The following is a 21,340-nucleotide window of genomic DNA, read 5'->3' as shown; positions in this document are numbered from 1 at the left end:
ATTTAATTAATTATATTATATTTTATTAATTTAATTATATATTAAATTTATATAAATATAATTATAAAATTATATTAATATTAATTATTTATAAAATAATATAATATTTATTTTATTAATTATATATTAAATTTATATAAATATAGTTATAAAATTATATTAATATTATTATAAATATTAATTATTTTAATTTATTTATAATATAACATTATATCATTAATATTTATTATTTTATTTTTATTGTTTTTATTACAATTAATTTATAAATATTTAATTTTTGAAACAGCTTTTAATTTTTTTTTTTAAATTTTAAAATAGTAAAAGGTCCAAAATTTTTTTTAGGTGTTGTTAGTTATATAATTTTTTAAAAATTTTATAATAATAAAAATAATAAAATAAAATGATAAATATGAAAAATATAATGGTATATTATAAATAAAATAAAATAATTAATATTTATAATAATATTAATATAATTTTATAATTATATTTATATAAATTTAATTTATAATTAATAAAAATATAATATTATATTATAAATAACTTAAAATAATTAATATTAATATAATTTTTATAATTATATTCATATAAATTTAATATATAATTAAATAAATTAAATTAATAAAATATAATATAATAATTAATTAAATAAAAATTAAATTTTAAAATGTGAAATTCCGCATTTCAAATTTTTTCACAATACCTTACTCCAGTTTAAATGGTATGATAATGTATTTTTTTTTTAAATTATTCTTTCTTATCGCACTCTTAGAGTGCGGTAAGTTCTACCGCACTTTTAAAATGCGATAAAATTAGTTTTCACTCTGATTTAAAAAAATAATTTTTTCGATCAAGATTTAAGAATTTTTTTTATTTTGAACTTTGAAAAGGTAAAAATCCCTAAGATAAACTACTAAATCTAACAGTAGGTACCGGTCAAGAAAATCCGAAGAACATATATTTTCTTGGGTCCATTAGCAGAAGTATGATGGAAAGCAAACTGAAGGATTAAAAAAGTGGTTGGGTCCATCAACAGAAGCAGTGATAAAAGACATTTGAAAAACGCATAAATCTTCAGTAGTTGAACCACCCAAGTTCAAGACGACGAGGTAGCTGTCTCTTACTCTCTTATATTTGTTGGAGGTGAAGAAGTTCCGCGTTCCAATGGCTATGGAATGAGAATGTTAACTATTATAAATGGCTTGAGTCAGTATCATATTTCCTTTTTATATATTTTTTTTCCCTCAAAGCAATAATATTTTATTATAAAAATTCCACTTCCACTCCGAATATTATTGAAAGCCACCTGTCAATCTCACGTTCTCATAATTTAATCCATTGAACAATGTCAATCAAATGTAATTACGACCTATCAATTAGATGTTTTGATAATTTGACCTGTTGATCAAAATCAATGAGATATAATGAAGATTAGACCTCTTGATGACCTGTGCCAATCTGTTTGATATTTTGACGGGTCTATACAGATTATTAAGAGATCGAATTTTTAATATGTCTAGTCGACAGATTGAATTATTAAAAGTTGACATTGATCGATAAATTGGACAGATCGAATTATTAAAACGTTTAGTTGATAGGTCGCTTCCAATACTACATTACATCCGCTCATATTTTGACGATAATTGAATTTAATAAGAGTTTATGGTTTATTTAGTTAATTGACACTTTATTAAGAGTTCGTGGTCTATTTAATAAAAAAATAAGATGAGCAATGAAAAGTACAAAGAATAAATTTAGATTTATTTCTATCTCTAAATTTTTTTAAGATGGTAATTATTTTTATTATTTTTATAAATCTTGCTATTATTATTTCAGAATACATTTAAAATTAAATTGACAATCTGTTTTGCACCCTTTCACATAAAACTAAACCATATTATTGATTAAATTAATAATATTAGAATTATCAGTCTTGCTAGTGTGGTGAGTTTTTTTTGTCTCGCTCTCATGGCAAGTTTTAGGGTTCTTTAGTTTGTGGGTTCATTTTACTCGTTGTCACAAACTTAGGTTTTATACCATTATATCTCTTGACTTCAATTTTATATAAGAAAACTCATTAACTTTAATTTTAGTATCATTAAAATCCCAATAACTTATTATTATTGATTTACAATTCAATTCATGTCCAAATTTTACTTACCGTTTTTGAACTTAGAAAAATATATTATAATCTTCTTTTAACTTTAATTTGTATAATAAATTTTTTAAAAAATTTTATTTAAATTTTTTTAACAAATTATAAAAATTTTCACAATATATTATAAATTATAACTATGTAAGTTTTTATTTAAAAAAATTATGGTTAAATTAAAATTAAAATTTATATTTATTTATTTTATTATAAAAAATAAAAATATAGTTAGAATATTTTAAACGGTTGGTAATTCAAAAATCGATACTATAGAGAGTCGGTAAACAATTGGTAATTGATAGTACATCACATTCGTCCAAAATAAGTTATGAGTTATTGCCACAATTAAGGGGTCACGTGGCAATAATCGGATAGGTTCCCACATTATCATTAAAACTCACCACTGAAAAAGGAGACTCGAATGTTTTAATATCCGAATTATCATTAAAACTCACCTTTCCCTGATAAGTTGAGTCTTGATACAATGTCACCGTTATTAGACACATTTTTATTTCGCCAGAAATCACGGAATTATCAACTTATTGGCAATTATCGAGTAGTCAGCCACATTATCGTCAAATTTTCAGGAAACGTTATTTATTTCTATTTTCTTACAGTATAAAATGAGAATGACTAAGTAGTCCATTACATTCTCTCTGTCCTTCAAGATACTAATTTGAGCATCGGAGTGGCTGCCGTGAGTACCCACCACCGCCTCACGCTTTCTTTCTTACAGGTTCCAGCCAATCACAATATAGTTCCCTTTCGGCCACATCATTAATCTAATTTCAGCAATATCATTTGGTTCAGTTGCCATAAAAATCCATTAAACCCCTTTTTTTGGATTACGACCGGTCTCCTATCATTTTTTCCGCTCGAAATGACCGAAAGTCCTACAGCTACCGACAATATAGCTACCAATGAGGGAGTAATCGTTTTCTCTGTCCCAGATAACCAGGAGAATACGCCTCTAGTGATCAATGAAGCAGACCTTGATAATTTAAACAATGAGTAGATACTCCAGTATATTCAAAGGTTGCAGGCTACCCTTGGGCAGTATAAGGTTTGGGAAGAGGCATCTAAGATGGACCCTAGAAGAAGAGACGAAGCCTCCGTAGACACTCCAAGAGCCCAGAAGGAAGCGGCCAAATTGCAGCATAAAGGTAAGTTCGAATCTGAAGATGAATTGAATGAGATTCTGAGAGGAGTGGATTAGAAGCTAGTAAGAGCTGTATAAAGATACCAAAGAGAACATGAAGAGGATTTTAGTTTAGATGGGGTCTCGCCTCTTTGGGAAGAAATACTAGCGAAAACTTTCCCTGCCAAGTTCAATTTGCCCAGTTTGGATAAGTATGACAGAACGGTAGACCTCCGAAATCATCTAGCCATTTTCAGGATAACCATGCAGCTTCAAGATGTAAATGATTTTGTATTATGCCGAGTGTTCCCGTCGATACTTATGGGTTTAGCTCAGAAATAGTATCAATACCTAAGTCCATATTTAATCCAAAACTTTATATAGTTTGCTACGATATTCAAATCTAGATTTATCACTTGCATACTTCCAAAAAAGCTTTCCTCGGACCTACGGAAGATCCACCAAGAAGAGAGCGAGTTTTTAAGGAGTTTTATTTTCCGTTTCAATACTGAAGCCATACAGGTGGAAGAGTTGAATCATGAGATAACATATGAGGCGTTGAAGAAAGGACCCATAACATCAAGTTCGTGGATTCCTTAATCAAAAATCCAGTAGCAATATACCAACAGCTGATAGATAAAACCCAGAAGTATATCAAGTTGGATGATGAGATCCAGACACTTAAAGAAAAATAAGAAGGCAAGTCAAAAGCTAAGTCAAAAGTCTAAGAGATGAGCCCATGAAGGAGATCACAGGAGCTACCTTATCTCGCAAAAGAAGGACGAATAGAGTAAGTATAAGAATTACATCCCACTAAATGACTCACAAACTCGTATCTTGATGTGGATCAGAAAGAATGATAAAGAAATTAGGTGGCTGCCCAAGCTTAATCTCGAGAAGGTAGACAAATGGGATAGGACCAAATATTGTCACTTCCATGAAGATCATGGCCACATAATAGAAAAATATCGATAATTAAAGGACGAGATTGAGAGGCACATAAGGGATGGCACCCTCCAAAAATTCACGAGAAAAGAAAAAGAAGGGCAAAAGTCTGAACCTGAGGAAATAACCCTGAGATGACTCCTGATAGAGAACCTGAGGGAGTCATACATGTGATAAAAAAAGGACCCGATGAGGTATAGACATGATTGCAAGCTTAGTTACTAGAAAGGTAGGGAACTTTATAAGTCTATAAAAAACATTTGCCCCTAAGGGTCGTCCACCCGAAGTATCCATTCTGGTATTATTTACATTCTGACAAGCAATTTAGTTTTACCCTCGTATATAAATGAATGATATTCTTTTAATAATAAAGCCAACGAAGTATTTTACATGGTATGTTATTCGGTCAAAAGGTGGCTCCCACTAGACCACTCGAGCATTGGTCACACAAATTAAGACCATAAGATAATTTTCGCCAGGCTAGATCACAAGGCGGTTCCCGTAAGACCATTTAGGTATTGGTCTCACAAATTAAGGCCACGAGGTAATTTTCGTCAGGTCAAGTCATAAGGCGGTTTTCACTAGACCATTTGGGCATTGGTCTCATGAATTAAGGCCGCAAAGTAATTTTCGTCAGACCAGGTCACAAGGCGATTTCCGTCAGAACACTCGGGCGTTGGTCCCACAAATTAAGGCCATAAGGTAATTTTCGCCAGGCCAGGTCACAAGGTAATTCCCACCAGACCACTCGGGTGTTGGTCCCACAAATTAAGGCCATAAGACAAATCTTAGCTAAGACATGTGACAAGGGGGTTCCCGCCAGACCACTCAGGCGTTGGTTCCATGAATTAAGGCCACAAGACAAATCTTAGCCAGACTAGGTCACAAGGCGATTTTCGCCAAACCACTTGGGCATTGGTCCTACGAATTAAGGCCACAAGATAATTTCCGCTAGGCCAGGTCACAAGGCGATTCTCATCACTCGAATGATTGGTCCCACGAATTAAAGCCATAAGGCAGTTTATGCTAGATCACAACTTATAACCACAAGGCAAGCATCCGCCATACCTTATTTTTGGTCGCTGGAAATTCACTAAGTTTCTTATTTTATGGATCCAAGACGGGTCAGTGACTAGACGTCATAAACAAGTATTAGCCATATGAGCAAACCTTTTTCCTCAAGAAAAAAAATTATATGTAGAAAATATGAATGATAGACAAAGAGGAACATTCTTATTAAATATAAAAAGATTACAAAAGGGCAAGGTCATTAGATTCATTTGCCTTGAGTCTCCGTTATAATATATTTTCAGCAGGAGAAATCCGACCGAAGGGTACATTTTCATCATGCCCATCCTCAAAAGGAATATCCTTGGTACGCTCCCCTCCATCCTCATTGTCCTCTTCGGGGAGGATATCATCTATCCAAGAAATCCTCAAAAGGAAAATACTTCATCAGCTCCTTCTTCACAGAATCCTGGTCTTGAACAAATATCTACCCGTCTTGGACCACTGTCTCCTGGAGTTCCGTTTCAAGCTCGACTACCCTGATGGAGGCAACTCGGGCCTCCTCCGCCTGAGCCTGCAACTCCTAGACTTGGTATTGCAACAAAGCCACTTGATCCTTAGCAGACTTAGCCCAAATCTCAAGGCCCAGGTTAGAAGCACGGGCCACGTCAAGATCAGCCTGAAGCTTATCCACCGACTCCAGGGTCTCCTTCATTGTACCCTCGACTTCGATGACCTGAGTCTTTAGATTTGAACATTCTTCGGCTAAAATCTCCTTGTGCGTCTCATTTGTGCCAAATTCTCGCCTTAAAGTTCTAAAATGCTCCTTTACCATGTAGGCATAAAGAGCACCTTCCAACGTAGAATGAATAGCATTAATAAACAGCTCGTCCGTCTCAATCTCATTTAAAGGACGACAATCTGTGAGCCGCAGGGCACTCTTTATCAGCAGGAGACCCAGAGAAGAGTCATTAAGGAGAGAAGGCACCCTAATTAGTGCTAAAACTAAACGTTGAATGCTGACAGGCTAAAAAGACTCGACCCCAGCACTCGCAGTAGCAGAGGAGGAAGGGGCATCAACAAGGAGCACATGGACTGATTCAAGAACAGAGGCACCCAAGACCAAAGACTCAGGTTGAAGGGAGGCCAGTTCCTTGACGTAGGTTAGGAAGGAGGAAAGGGAAGTACAGTCACTTCCTTTGATGGGCGAGTATGCTTAGTAGGGGGAGTGGCAACCTCAGTAGCAACAACCTTGCCCTTTCAAGCGGCACGCACCACCTCGACGAATCTGCTTGATCCGACCATATCTGCAAATAAAAGGAAAAGTAAGTAAGATAGTCAGTTTAGAAAATAAAAAGGATGAAAAGACAAGTACCCTGATCTTGAGATAGGGGTACGCTAGGCGGGAGAGGAGTGCGGGTTCGGTTTGCTAGCAGATGGCTCTGCTAGGACAAGATAGCGTTCGTCACCACTTGGGTAAAATCAATCTTCCTCAAGGCTTTAGCCATTGCCATAAGGAAGCCAAAGCCTCGTCTTCCTCTCTCCTCGGGTGGATTCTATCTTTTTTCAACCCTACTCAGTAGTGCCAACTAGTCTGAAGACGCCTAAAACCCCCTAGAGTATGATGACAGAGGATAAAAAACTTATTCTTCCACCGTTTTAAAAAAGAGAGCATTCGATAAACAATATTCAAGTACTTTCGACTGCTAAAGTACCATAACTCCTTATTCTTAAAAGTACCCAGTTGGTACAACTAGAAGAAAAGTGCTACATTAGGTTCAATGTGATTGTTAAAATACAGAATTGAAAGGTTACCAAGATTCTCCACTGTTAGAATGAAGCTGAGCAACAGAAAACTTGTGAAACCGAAGGACATCCATAAAAAAAGGGGTCTAGAGGGAAATGAAGACCCGCCTTTAACTGCTCCTCGCAAACTAGGATGGTGCCGCCAGTAGGAATAAAGTCGTTAGCACATACGCGGAAAAAAGGAGCAAAAATTTGAAAATAATTTCGAGGAATGTAATAGGTATCATACAAAGGATCCACATCGCTATCCGAGAAGATGAATGGGATGTCGTTAAGAGAGTCATCCTCGTTCTCAGAGGTCTCCTTCAATGGAACAATGGGGCTGGTACTCGGATGGGGCCGTTAGAAAAGGAGCTGGAAATCCAGTTAGGAGAGGAAGAAGTGTTCTATCCATATAAAAAAGACAATAAAATTACCATAGAACTATATTCATAAATTTATTATGATATTATAATTAAATTTCATTGATTTAAAAATAATAATATAATAATAAATATAAAATTAATATAAAAATCAGAGTTAAATAGCATGCAATGCAGATTGCAAAAACACAGTATAAATAAAGGTAAAATAATAAAATTTTCATAAATGCTCATACTTATATTTAATAATAAGAATTTATGCACTTATTTGATTAGTTAGAAAATAATATAGAGATATATTATTATTTTAAAATTTTCAAATTTACTGATTAAATAGATTCTTATTTAAATTTAAATTGATCAAAGAATTCATTAATTACTTTAGTGTTATTTAATTAAAATTTTTTTATTACAAGCTAAAATAAAATTTTACAAAAAATAAATTTAAAAAAATTCATCTTTAAAAAACTTAGTATTCCAATAACAAAAATTGAATTTCATCATTAATAATAGAGTTTAGAGACAATAGATATAAGTTAGTGACTAATTTTTAGCGATAAGTAATTATCACTAGCACTATAAAATAGTTATTTTTATTTTTTTACTATATAAAAGGAAAAAGATTAAACATACTGCTATAGTATCGTGTATTATTAAAAAATATTATATTTATTTATATATTTTTATAATATAAAAAAAAACGATAACATAAATAAATATATATGATTCTTTTATATCATTCAATGTTTAAACAATTTATTATATTTACCCTTCTCACCAGCATATTGACTTGAAATGTCAGAGGTGGATACCGTAAATATCTACCATTTCATATTTTCTTACAAGTCTAAAGAATCATAATACAACTTGATTTTCCAGTCCCATCAAAATTTATTTTATATATTTTTTTTATGTATGACAATCATTAGTTATAAAATAAAATTATGGAACAGTTAATAAATGGAGTAAAATTATATTTTAATAGCAGACATAAGGAAATCAGAAAATGGAGTTTAAAATTCAATTAACGAAAATTAGATGAAAGTTTGTCAATTTTAAAAAATTTAGCTAATTGTGGCTAGACTTAAATACTTATGATTAAATTGTCAAAATTCGAAAAAATTTAGCTTATTTTAATATTTATGCTTTATAATATTAATATCTTGTAATATATAGAATAAACATGTTAGAAAATGCTGATCTCTTATAATTTTAAAAAAGTATTTTGAATAATTTTTGATGTGATTGAAAAATAATCAGAAATTTATAAATATAAAATATATTTACTTTTGAATATCGTAAAGAGCATTCTAACGTGTATATATAACAAAAAGTGAAGGAATGTGGGGTGGGTACACTGCCCACTATAAAAGTGAAATAAAAAGATCCCCGGCCCCACTCCCACTCAAAAATTGTGTTTTTCACTTATTTTAACTTATGGAATACAAAAATATTGATTTTAAAATATTCAAGAATTAAAATGTTTAAATTTCAAGGAAAGGAAGACTTTAGTGCACATCAAAACAAGCATCATGGAAAAGGTATAATTTTTCCTTGGTATATTATATGATAAGAGAAGAATCATTCTTATTTGTTTGGTTTGTAGTAGTTGAAAATCGGAATCTTGAGTTTAGTTAAAGTATTCGCAATTTTGTACTAAATTTTTTATTTAGCTTTTATTTATTTTAAAGTCGAGATATTGTCTAAAATTTTAAATTTAAGTCTATTCATTTACCTGTTTTAAGTAGGAATGAGTATTTGATTGGTTCGATTGATTGAATTAAATAAATTAAAAATTAAAATTTTAATATTTATGAAAATTAAACCGAATCGATTTTGATCAGAAATCGAATCAAATCGAACTAGTCTGATTCGATTTGATTCGATTTAAATTTTTAATAATTTTTTTATTTTTTACACTTTATTTTTAGTATTTAAAATTTAATTAGAATATTTTAACCTTAATATAATCTAATCTTTCTATATTATTAAAAATAATATATTATTATCACTAATCATTCCGGTTCGGTTTTTTAAAATTTTTTTGATTAAAATTAAATCGAATCGAATCGAAATAACAAAAAATTTTAAAATTAAAAATCAAACTGAAATAAATAAAAAACTGAACCGAATTTTCAAATTAATTCGATTCGCTCAGTTTTTTCAGTTTGAACCGAATAATGTATATTTGCTAGGGAGAGATAGCTGTCTCTAAATTATACTCTATTTTTGTGTTAAAATTTTGTAGCTTTAGGTATACTCTTTGTTCAATAATCATATCCATCAAGACAACCCTTGCTTTGCTTTAACCAATTTTGAATTTTAAGAAACTGGCAAAAGCATTGGTAGCCAACTAATCCTCTTCCCTTTCTTCTCAAGCAAACTGCATATTGCATATATATATATATATATATATATATATACATGTCCTATGTTAGTAGTTCATTCTGTATCAGTAGGTCCATAGATCCCTGCAAAGCAATGTCCTTAATTATAAGAGTAACAGAAATAGTTTTGTTTTTCTTGCTTTTCCATGGCTATTTCGCTTTTGCTTCGGACCCAGATCCTGTTAGAGACTACTGCATACTTAATACAGATTCTGAAGCTGATCATAGTTCCTGCAAGAACTCATCAGCTGCAACAGTAGAAGATTTCATTTTTTCTGGGATACAAAAATCTCCTGGAAAATTCGACGAAACAGGACTATCTTCCAATCCAGTAAATGTGAACGTGTTTCCAGGGCTGAGCACACTAGGCATGTCGCTTGTAAGAGCTGATTTTGAAGTTGGTGGTGTGAATGTGCCTCATTTCCATCCAAGAGCAACTGAGGTTGCATATGTTCTGGAAGGGAAAATATATTCAGGATTCGTCGATTCGCAGAATCGAGTTTTTGCCAAGGTGATTGAGAAAGGAGAGATCATGGTGTTTCCAAGAGGTCTAATGCATTTCCAGATGAACATTGGAGACAAACCAGCAACTATCTTGGGTAGTTTTAATAGCCAAAATCCTGGATTGCAGAGAATCCCAACTGCTGTATTTGGTTCAGGAATTAAAGAAGAGCTCCTGGAGAAGGCTTTTGGATTGAGTTCCAAGGAGATTGCCAAGCTCAGGAAAAGATTTGCTCTCCATGATTGAGCTAAAATGGCTGAAGGGTATGTATTAATTTGTCCATTCATGCAGAAGACTGATAAGCTCATAACTCTGTGAGTTGATATTTAAAAATTAGATCATGGGATTTTATTCTTTTGTGCTGTTTTTAATTGGAAGTATAATCAATCAAGTGATTTTTATCAAATTCAATAGTTTGAATAGGAAAACAAAAACGAATAAGGGAAAAAAAATTCCATTAATAGTCTCTCCCCCAGCATAATTACTGAATGTTATAGCTGAGTTAATATTTGTCTCAAGTTATGAAAATGTTCGCGCTTCTGATTTTTTCTTTTTAAATAAAAATTAAAGATTGGGGAATCAAAATCTAAAATCTCTCAGATTTATTCAAATTCACTTACCACTAAATTATATGTGTGAATGCTTTCTAGATTTTATTAGCACTAGATTTAATATTTGCTACTAAATTTATTACATACATTATATATATTTTAACTAATTACACTAAAGATTTTAGTTAACCGTTATTACACTCGCATATTATTCATCTCTATAATTTAAAATATTTATATCGATTAATTTTTAATAAAATAATTAAAAATTTTAATTTTATAAAATATAAAAATATTTTAATAGAATGATTTTAGCATTTATAGTTTAATTAAGGCTCCGCTCAATAATTATTTTTAAAGTAATGTTCAGTGTATTGACCAATTGAATAAGTGAATTATTTCATTAAATAGTATCTGAACAGTTATCCACTACTATAGCATGGATGTTAAATAGTTTTATTAAATTTAGTTCTCTAGTTAGAGATCTGGACGAGATGGTAAGTGGGTAAAAATGGAAACTAAAGCATATTACACCAAGATAATTTCTTCCTTCGACTCTTTTTTTCTCTTGTGTAAATTGCTGTTTAGTGCCGCTATTATGTTAAAATTAGTTATTAATACTTTTATTTTCAAAAATACATAATTTAGTCCGTCACGATTGATTTTTTTTTTTTTAAATTTATTTGGTTCTTTTATCCATGTTTCTTAGTTGAACCATTAGTCAAAGAATTAAAAAATGGTAAATAAGGGACAAAAATGTTAACAATGATAAAACTATGTATAAAATATTTATAATGGTGAAAGCTAACAGTAAAAGTTGACAAAAATAAATGAAAAAGCAAAAATATGTGAGGGATCAAAACTTAAAAACTGATTAATATAATTTTTTAAATATGAAAACTAAATTATAATTTGGTTATCTTGTAGAGATTAAGAATATATTTTCCTTTTTTTTTTTATCAACTATTTTATCAAAATTTAAATTGGATTGCACCGAAATCTGTCTCATTTTTACGTACATATATAGTTTAATAGCTAATCCACAAAAATCATATACTCTTCTTTTGAATCTATAAATTTCTAAAAATTTAATTCAATTGATTTTTTTTAATTTTCATTGTTTGAAATGAAGGAATTTTATTTTTTTAATTTAAAAAAATTAAAAAATAATATATATATATATGATGTAATTGAAATGAAACTATACTGCAATTGGTCACCCTACAAGAAAAAGGGAACGTGAGGTGGTTGGCATTTATAGCAGCAATTCCAACGTTCAAGTCAATAAATGGAACATAAGGGCGAGTGTAATATAATTGCTTATAATTCAAGCATAGTTGTATAAAAATATGTATATTTTTGTCTTTGCGATCATTAATTTTTATAGTGTAAGAAAATAGAGTTAATTATTGTATCTCTGAAAAAAATTTAGTTAGTACTTGTTAATTGCTAGGAGATCCCATGATTATAGGTATAATGAGGATCTGCTGGAGTGTACTTGCTAACTATAACTTCTTGTAGAGTCTCACCCAATAGTTTAGAAGGCGAATCTTGATGAAGAGTTTTAGACCTAAAGCATCAAGGTCTTCTTTTTTTCTCGGTGGGACCGAGTATCATCTGATCAGACTCTTGATACGGATCCCTATCTTCAAGTGCCAGCACATGGCCTGCTTTTGGTGATTATTGTGCTACATTATAAGTCCCTCTGCTAGATTTCGATTCTTTAGATTTGAAGGTGACAGTTGTATTTGCGATTTGGGGCACGTAACCTGTTTAGATTGACCTTCTACACTCACGTCACTATGCCTGATAATTGCCCTGTTTTGTAATTTTTATTTTTAATGAGAAATCTTTCCTTCTATACTCTTTCTTATTATTTTCGCTGAGTGTTTATATGCTCAGTACTTGACCATGACCTTCGTCCGACCATAGCTAAATAAGACTTTAAATCTCTTCAAAAATTTTTTTAAGAGGTTAACACCCGACCAAGCACCCAACAGACTCTGCTTTTTGCCCCCCGTCTAATGACTCGCCGGGGACTTACCCTCCATCTTATGACTCGCCTGTCAGATACTTGCCTCGTGGCTATATAATAAATAACTTGAAAAATAATATACCGAACTTAACACTCGGTCATTATAACGACTTAAAAGATTTTATTAATCGAGACTGGCAATCGGTCATTAGCTTGGCAAATACCCACCTTGCGACTCTTTTTGATAGAAACTTGCTTTTTTCTTTGGGACTAACACCAAAAGACTCACCTGGTAGTTACCTGCCTTGTGGCCCTTTCTAGCAGAAGACCTGAAGACTCGCCTTGTGGCGCTTTTTCGCAGAAATTTAAGTTTATCTTTTGGGACTAATACTCGAAGGCTCACTTGGTGGTTACCCGCCTTGTGGCGCTTTTTGACAGGAACTTGCCTTTATCTTTTGGGACTAATACCCGCAGGCCCAGTCATTAGCCTGGCGGATACCCTCTCTTATGGCGCTTTTTGCTAGAAACTTGCTTTTATCTTTTGGGACTAACACTCGACGACTCACCTGCTGGTTACCTGCCTTATGGCGCTTTTTGACAGGAACTTGCTTTTGTCTTTTGGAACTAACACCGAAGACTCGCTTGGCAGTTACCTGCCTTGTGGCACTTTTTGGCAGAAACTTGCTTTTGTCTTTTGAAACTAACACCCGAAGACTCACTGGTAGTTATCCACCTTATAGCGCTTTTTGATAGAAACTTGCCTTTATCTTTTTGGACTAACATCCAAAAACTCTCCTAGCAGTTACTTGTCTTGTGGTGCTCTTTGGCAGAAACATTGCCTTTGTCTTTTGGGACTGACACCTGAAAACTCGCCTGCTAGTTACCCACCTTGTGGCACTTTTTGGCAGGAACTTACCTTAATCTTTTGGGACTAACACCCAAAGACTCGCATGGTGGTTATCTGTCTTGTGGTCTAGGCATAAAATGTCTTGTTTAGTGGGACTAACACCCGGATTATGATCTGGTAGAACCCGCCTTGCGACCTGGTATACAATACCTTATTTAGCGAAACTAACACGTGGATTATGGCTTGGCGGAACCTGTCTTGTGGCCTAGCATACAATGCCTTGTTTAATGGGGCTAACATCCGAATTATGGCCTGGCGGAACTTACCTTGTGGCCTAGTATACAATACCTTGTTTAGCGGGACTAACACTTGGATTATGGAATGGTAGAATCCGCTTTGTGGCCTGGCATATAATGCCTTGGGAATAACACCCAGATTATGGCCTGACGAAACTCGCCTTGTGGCCTGGCATATAATGCTTTGTTTAGCGGGACTAACACCCGGATTATGGCCTGGCGAAATTCAATCTTGTTGCCTTGATCTTATCTCTACATATCCTTGCTTCTCTGGCTTTTAGTTTTGCTTTTGACTCGTCCCTTTGTCCTCTCTCAACGCTTGGACTTCATCATTTAGCCTGATGTACTCTTGGGCTTTACCCATTAGCAATTTGTACGTAGCGACTGGGTTCTTGATTAGGGAATGCCTGAACTTGATATTGTGCGTTCCTTTTTTTAATGCTTCACATGCTATCTCATGATTTAATTCTTTCACCTGTATTGCTTCTGCATCGAAACGTGAGAAAAAGCTCCTTAAAGACTCGCTCCCTCCTTGGCGAATATTCTGCAAGTCGGAGGAGAGCTTTTTAGGAGGTATACAAATAATAAATCTGGATTTAAATAATATAGCAACTTGTGTAAAATTCTGAATTGAACCTAGGCTCAGCTTGCGAGTGTTGATGGAAACACTCGGCACAACACAAAGTCGTTGACATCTTGAAACTGCATTATCGTCCTAAAGATCACCAGGTGACTTCTAGAATGTCTTGTTCTATTCTATTTATCCAAGCTCTGCAGTTTGAACTTGGCAGAGAAAGTCTCTACTAAGATCCCTTCTAACAGGTGCGAGGTATCGTCTAGTCCATAATCCTCCTTTTGCTCCTTCTAGTACCTTTACACGGTCCGTATCAACTTTCAGTCGATGTCCTTTAGAGCATTGTCTGATAACTCTTCTTCCTCGAACTTAGCCTTCCTTTTGGACCACGTCTGGATTGCCTCCATTCGAGTCCTTAGGGTGTCAACGGAGGCTTCCTCCCTTTCCTTGGAAGCTATGAATGATGCCTCTCCCTGAGCTTTGTATTACTCGAGAGTGACCTGTAACCTTTTGATGTATTGGAGCATTTGCTCATTGTTTAGATTGTTGAGATCTGCTTCGTTGACCATAGAGGGTGTGTTTTGTCCACTGGCAAGAGCGGAAGAAATGATAGCGCCCTCATTGGTAGCAACCTTAGCAACAACTCGTGAATTGCCAGCCATTTCGAGAGAGAGAAAAAAAAGATTTCTTTTTAAGAGAAAGAAAATAAGATACCAGTTTTAATCCAAATGAACATAGAGAACTCAATAGATTTACCAGCAACGGAATGAAATGATGTGGCTGAAATAAAATTGTACCGTGATTGGTCACTCTGCAAGAAAGAGAATGTGAGGTGGCTACTGCCTACGGCAGCTACTCCGACGCTCAAGTTAGTAAATGGAAGCAAAGGCAAGTATAATGTAACTGCTTAGAACTCAAGTATAGTTATGTAAAAATATGCATATCTTTGTCTTTGCGATCATTAGCTTTTATATTGTAAAAAGATAGAGTTAATTATTGCATCTCCTGAAAATCCAGTTGAGACCGGCTAATTGCTAGGAGATGGCGTGATTATAGGCATAATGAAAATTTGCTGGAGTATATCTGCTAACAATAACTTCTCGTAGAGTCTTGCCCCGTAGTTGAGAGAGCGAGTCTTGACGAAGAACTTTAGACCTGAAGCATCCAGGTTTTCTTTTTTCTCGATAGGACCGAGTATTATCTGAACAGATTCTTATCAAGTGACCCTATTTTTTAGTGTCATCGTATGGTCAGCTTTGAGCGATTATTGTGCTACATTAGCTTATAATTATATAAAAATTTAATTAAATTCTTTTCGAGTAAATAATTTATTCCATACAAGGAAAAATAACTCGTAGGGATCGTCCATACTAATCAATGATTCTTGGGACAGCAATTCAAACTTTTCATACCAAAAGCTAATGATAATATGACAAAAGCAAGCAAGAACCTAGTAATTCTTAGGTAGTTATAAAGGAACACGCCAGCAAAGCCACAATCATCCATTTCTACTCACTATAATACAAAACCAAAAACACAAACCATTCATTACTACTCACCACAGACTCTTTAACATCACAAATTAAACATACAAAGCCTATAGTTTAGTAGAAGAAGAGTCATCCTACACCACTCATGCCTATAATTTTTTCAGCTACAGAATTGCATTTAACATCTCATTCCAGATATCAGGAACCCCAGGGAGGCACCAGTGGCTGCAGTCTGAAGAAAATCCACTTGGGTGCTGCCTTTCTTCTTGGCTTATTGCCCTTCTATACACCGATGGATGCCCATCTCTACGCAGAGCCGATATCGTTGTGATATCCTGTAAATATACGGGAAAACTCATCTTTCTCACTACTTCTTTCAGTACTACCAGCTGTTCAGGAACATGCTGATGACTGAAAAATGCTAATGGCTCCCTTTGGTTATAGCATTTCCAACCATTTTCCCTGCAATCAAAGTTTGAACATTAAAGGCACCCATTGTACTCTAAAGCTCTAAATGTACTTGGTACTTGAGTTTTAGTACTGACTTAAAACTTCAGGTAATTTCAAAAACAATGCCAAATTGACCCCAAAAGGATATGCAAACATCTGGAAAAATAGGGTTTGAAGGAGAGCTAGCTACCTGTTGTGCCTCGGAGACATGCTTCGAAAAATGACTCTGTTTCTACGAGGATCAAGGTTTAAATCAATCCATTTGGCCCATGTAGTGAGTCCCTTCTGATATGCAATCATTGGATTCATACTTTTGATAAGAGATTGTCCCTCCATGTAATAATCCCACCTGAAAATTGTCATATAAAGAGATTTTTATTACTACTTGTTCATTGGCAACTAAAAATCAGTTGCTGTTCATGGAACTTACGAACTCCATTGTTCAGAATGAGTCCACCAGTGAGCTGAATCAAACACAAGAACATCAACATTCCTCCAATATCTTGCATTCTCTTCTATCATATCCAAATGAAGGATTCTCTTGTTTCCAGACCCTTTCTTCAATTCCACAAGTAGTGGAGCCCAACTGAACTCTATTGTTGTCTCAAAATCCTGTCAACAGCATCGTAGTATTCAAGTTTTTATAAGAGGATGGATTCAAGTAACTGACTGCATTGTTTTTCATATCACTCATTTAGACTTTGTTGCTTTTGCCAAAAAAAAAAAATTGTATTTGAAAAAAATTTAATAATTTTTAAGAAAATCTCTTTTTGACAGATAAAGGTATTTTCTAAAATTTGATAATTTTATTAGTACCCGTTAATTTTGTTGGTATATGAATTTTATTAATACATTCTATTTTTTATTGTAATTAAATATTTTATTCTCTGGGAAATAAAGGGAGCTCAAAGTTAAAATGTAAAGTCAAAAACCTGAAATTGTGAAGGGAAGAAAATGAAAATCTTACCAGAGCATGGAATGCCATTGAAGGACCATTATAGCTGACAGTCTTATGCCCAGTTGGAATCACTCCTTGTACTAAGCAAACAAGAGATTCCCATTGGTTCCTCATTATAGAATCACCTACCAACATTATTCTTTTCCTTCTCATTTTTCCAAGAAATTTCAATGCATCAAACCTGTAATCATCAATGCATCTTATTACTAGTAATTTCTTTAAACTGAAAATGGATACTAATCAAATTAGTTATCTGCTAAAATCCCATCTCTGTAAATAAGCCAACGACTAACTCACTTTAAAAATCGAAAAACTTAAAAATTTCCAATTTCAAAGGACTAAGTAATAAGTTTCCAATTGCACAGAAACTAAATAGCTTTTACCCTTAAAAATTAGCTGTATATGCATCCAAAAGGATATAGTACCTAGGAATAGAGCAGCCATGGGGTTTCCATCTCCACTTCTCATAGTCAGAATCAGGCCTTCCATTCTTTCGGCAAGTGACTGCTGTGCTAAGATAAGGGCAAGTTGAATCATAGAGAGGATATGACTGATCATAAACCCATTTCCCAGAGTTCAAGTCACAGCTACTTGAAGAATCATGCCTGGTTTGGACCATATCCACTTCACTGTCCTCCTCATTGATCCACGAAAATCCATCCCCTGGACCAGAGATAAGCTGGAAAGGTTTGCAAATGGAGAAACATAGAGAAGCAGCTAAGAAGAACAGGATTAACTGATGATGAAGATCAGGTTTAGCCATTGAAGAAGCTCTGAGAGAGAGAGAGAGAGAGAGAGAGGGAGGAGGGGTTTCAATGGAGAAGTGTTGAAGAAGAAGGCGGTATAAAAGTTGATTGAAGAAAGTGTTCCATTAAGGCATTAGTTACGGAGGAGTGGGAACCACACAACTACTTTTAATCATTACAGAATTGCTTCTGGTAATTTTTATGTCTATGCAATTGCTTTGAACGCGCTCTCTCTCTCTCTCTCTCTTATTATGATGTTGGAATTACTAAAGTAAAGATGGATACTAACCATAAATAAATAAATAAGAAGAGGGACAATTCTTTTTTTAACTCATAATCCCTTTAAAATGTGACTTTAATCTTCTAAAATTGTCACTAATATCACTAATAATAAATTTTAGTAAAAATTACTGAAGTATATCAAAATTAACACAGTAGTCCATATATTTTGACTGTGTGAAATTGAAGGTCTCCTTAGAGATTGTAAATTAGAAGATTGATTGTGGGATCTTTAGCAAATTGTCGATATGCTCATAAATACTCATGTATATAAATTCTTTTGATTCAATATAAAAAAAAAACTTCCTTTTTTTTTCAATTTGGCATCGGAACCTACTTCTAAAGAGGACCTTGAGCAAAGTAAAAGTAAACACTTCTGAGACTAAGTTCATTCAATTATCCTTCATATGAAAATCCATCCTTCAAGGATGAGACTATTCTCAATCAAATGAACTATGACATGTGGACTCGGTGAAATTTTCGTCACGAACTTTGTAACAGGACTGCCGCTCTCGTTATATTTTTTAAAATTGTGCGTCTCGAAATTTCTTTTCTAAAAAGGTATTGTGGGTCTTTATCGGATGTCGACAATAAAAATTAAGTCCTTTTCTGAAAATGTATTGTGGGTCTCTATCAGATGTCGACAGTAAAAATTAGATTCGGTCCAAATTTGCCATAAAATTTAAGACTAATTACTCCATGTCAAATAGTTGCTAATGTCTATGACTCCTAATATTATGAAATGATATATTCACTTGCCCACTACTCAAAGATATTTTGAAAGCTCTATCAAAAGCCTTTTGTGATGGAGCTGATGAATTGTAGGATTTTACCTTGGATCGAAGAGCTTCTCCACGAAATAGAATGGTAGATCACTTTTTATTTAATATGGAAAATTAATTGAGATTTTCAGTGAATTGGATAATTGTGACAAGGTGATTATAAAAATCAAGAAAGATATTATATCTTATTGCAAACCAGTTCAGCAACAATGGGTATAAATTTTTTTCTTACCGATTGAGATAATGAATTCTAAAAAATTTATGGGGAAACATGCAGCAATGAATTGCATTAGTGGCTAGCCTTTACTTCCTTTCTCTTAGTGCTATCGTGCAAGGGGAATAAGAAGGAACAGGGTGCTAGGCCTAGGATTTACCTTCGAGCTTTTACAATCTAGCGTTCCCGCTCACTCCCTTGAAAGTCAAATAAGAAGAAAGAAGGTGCTAAGCTATTAGTGTTGGGTTGGATGAGTAAAGAGGAAGTTTTAACTCTATATTATAATGATAATGGACTAATAAGACTCTGTCAGGAGTTTTAACCAATATCATTTGACTAATATGATATAAGAGAAAAGATAGACTGAAAGACGAACAGTCTCATTGAAATTCTTTTAAGAATGCAACATCGTCACACTTTTGAAAATCATGCGTCTCAAAATTCCCTTTCCGAAAAGTTATCGTGGATATCTATCGGACATCGGCAGCAAAAGTTAGATCCGGTCCAAGCATGCCGTAAAGTTCAAAACTAATTGCTCTGTCATATAATAATGATGATATTCATACATTTAAACATGAAGCAATTCAACCATTTAAAGGAGTGGGTCTCTCTAAACCTATTAGTTAGGATATGCATGAAGACTAAATAGCGGAAGGTAACATGGTTTAATATGAACTTGTGGATTTAGAAGGTGATATACCACAAGCTATTAATGATGTGGCATAAGCAATTGAAGTACCAAACCAATCATCGATTTAGATGTCTTTGAACCATCTAAAAGATAGCTACCATCACAACACAACAAATCGATAAATACTTTGATGTGGTCTCTAAATTTTTCAAAAACAGATTGGAGGAATATCACAAAGAAATTATTATTTACCGATGTTTTCATGACGTCATTATTGATAAATATTTTATAGAAGAAATAAGAACATCGCTATAAACTTTAGCGTCGATTCTAAATCAGTGGAGGGGACACTAATCATCTTTTAGTAACATTTTAGAGAAATGTCACAAATTAGGTTCCACACAAGGACATTTTGTTACCGTCTCTAAATTTTTCTGAGATGATTTAGAGGAATTTCACAAATAAATTACTATTTTAGATTTTTTTTTGTTGAAAAAAAGTCACTGAAAGGTTAACTTTTAAGATGTTTTAAGATTTGTTGCTTAAAAAAAGTCCCTAATTTATAATTTTCTTATAGTGAGAGGAATTTCTAAGCCCAAATATGAACCTGAAATTTCTAGTAAGGTTAAATATCCAATGAGCCATTACGTGTCTAACCATCAAATTTTTAGATCATTTGTGAATCAATTATCCACCTATCTATTCCTAACAATATGTAGGAAGCCTTAGGTGATTCGAGATGGAAAGCCGCTATGAACGAGGAGATAAAATCCTTGATTAAAAATGATACTTATAGGAACTTATTTTTGTTTATAAGAAAATAAAACAGTTAGATGTCATAAAATCCTTTATTAAAATTAATACTTAGGAACTTATTTTTTATTTATAAAAAAAGAAAACAGTTAGATGTCGATGGGTATATACTGTAAAATTCAATGTTGATGGCATGATTAAGCAATTTAAAATACAGTTGGTGGTCTAATTTTTTGTAGGAGGGAGGGGACTAAGGGATACATTTAGACCTATGGGATCGATTTTTTACTAATGGTTGAAATCAACACAATTCGAGTTTTGTTATCCCTAGCTGCAAACTTGGATTGACTGTTACAATAATTTGATGTAAAATATACCTTTCTACATGGAGAATTATTAGAAGAAGTTTCTATGGATCTTCCTCTAGGATGCATGATACCTACAGCATCAATCAGAAGGCATGCAATTTTTTTTTTAAAAAAATCATTGTATGG

At 33.3% G+C, this 21,340-nt stretch overlaps 2 protein-coding genes across 2 annotated transcripts; one reads left to right on the top strand and one right to left on the bottom strand.

The window, feature by feature from the left end:
* The first annotated feature begins 9,846 nt into the window (after window positions 1-9,846).
* LOC110625220 (germin-like protein subfamily 3 member 2) lies at window positions 9,847-10,703 on the top strand. The gene has a single exon (XM_021770818.1). The coding sequence runs from the start codon at window positions 9,893-9,895 to the stop codon at window positions 10,544-10,546; it is 654 nt and encodes a 217-aa protein (XP_021626510.1). The 5' UTR covers window positions 9,847-9,892; the 3' UTR covers window positions 10,547-10,703.
* A 5,224-nt stretch (window positions 10,704-15,927) lies between these two features.
* On the bottom strand, window positions 15,928-18,287 carry LOC110624106 (protein trichome birefringence-like 36). Its single transcript, XM_021769191.2, has 5 exons — window positions 17,867-18,287; window positions 17,451-17,622; window positions 16,914-17,095; window positions 16,674-16,832; window positions 15,928-16,495 (listed from the first exon to the last, which is right to left on the bottom strand). Exons 1-5 carry the CDS (start codon window positions 18,202-18,204, stop codon window positions 16,198-16,200), a joined length of 1,149 nt encoding a protein of 382 aa, XP_021624883.1. The 5' UTR covers window positions 18,205-18,287; the 3' UTR covers window positions 15,928-16,197.
* Window positions 18,288-21,340: the final 3,053 nt, after the last annotated feature.

Source organism: Manihot esculenta, chromosome 10 (genome assembly GCF_001659605.2).
Source record: "Manihot esculenta cultivar AM560-2 chromosome 10, M.esculenta_v8, whole genome shotgun sequence".
Lineage (NCBI taxonomy): Eukaryota > Viridiplantae > Streptophyta > Magnoliopsida > Malpighiales > Euphorbiaceae > Manihot > Manihot esculenta.
This window is presented reverse-complemented; position numbering and strand designations above follow the sequence as displayed.

Coding starts and splice junctions, on each gene's coding strand:
- LOC110625220 (XM_021770818.1), top strand. CDS start 9,893: ATGTCCTTAATTATAAGAGTAACAGAAATAGTTTTGTTTTTCTTGCTT.
- LOC110624106 (XM_021769191.2), bottom strand. CDS start 18,204: ATGGCTAAACCTGATCTTCATCATCAGTTAATCCTGTTCTTCTTAGCT. Junction 17,096..17,450: donor CAATGGCATTCCATGCTCTG/GTAAGATTTTCA, acceptor TGCTGTTGACAG/GATTTTGAGACAACAATAGA. Junction 16,496..16,673: donor ATGTCTCCGAGGCACAACAG/GTAGCTAGCTCT, acceptor CTTTGATTGCAG/GGAAAATGGTTGGAAATGCT.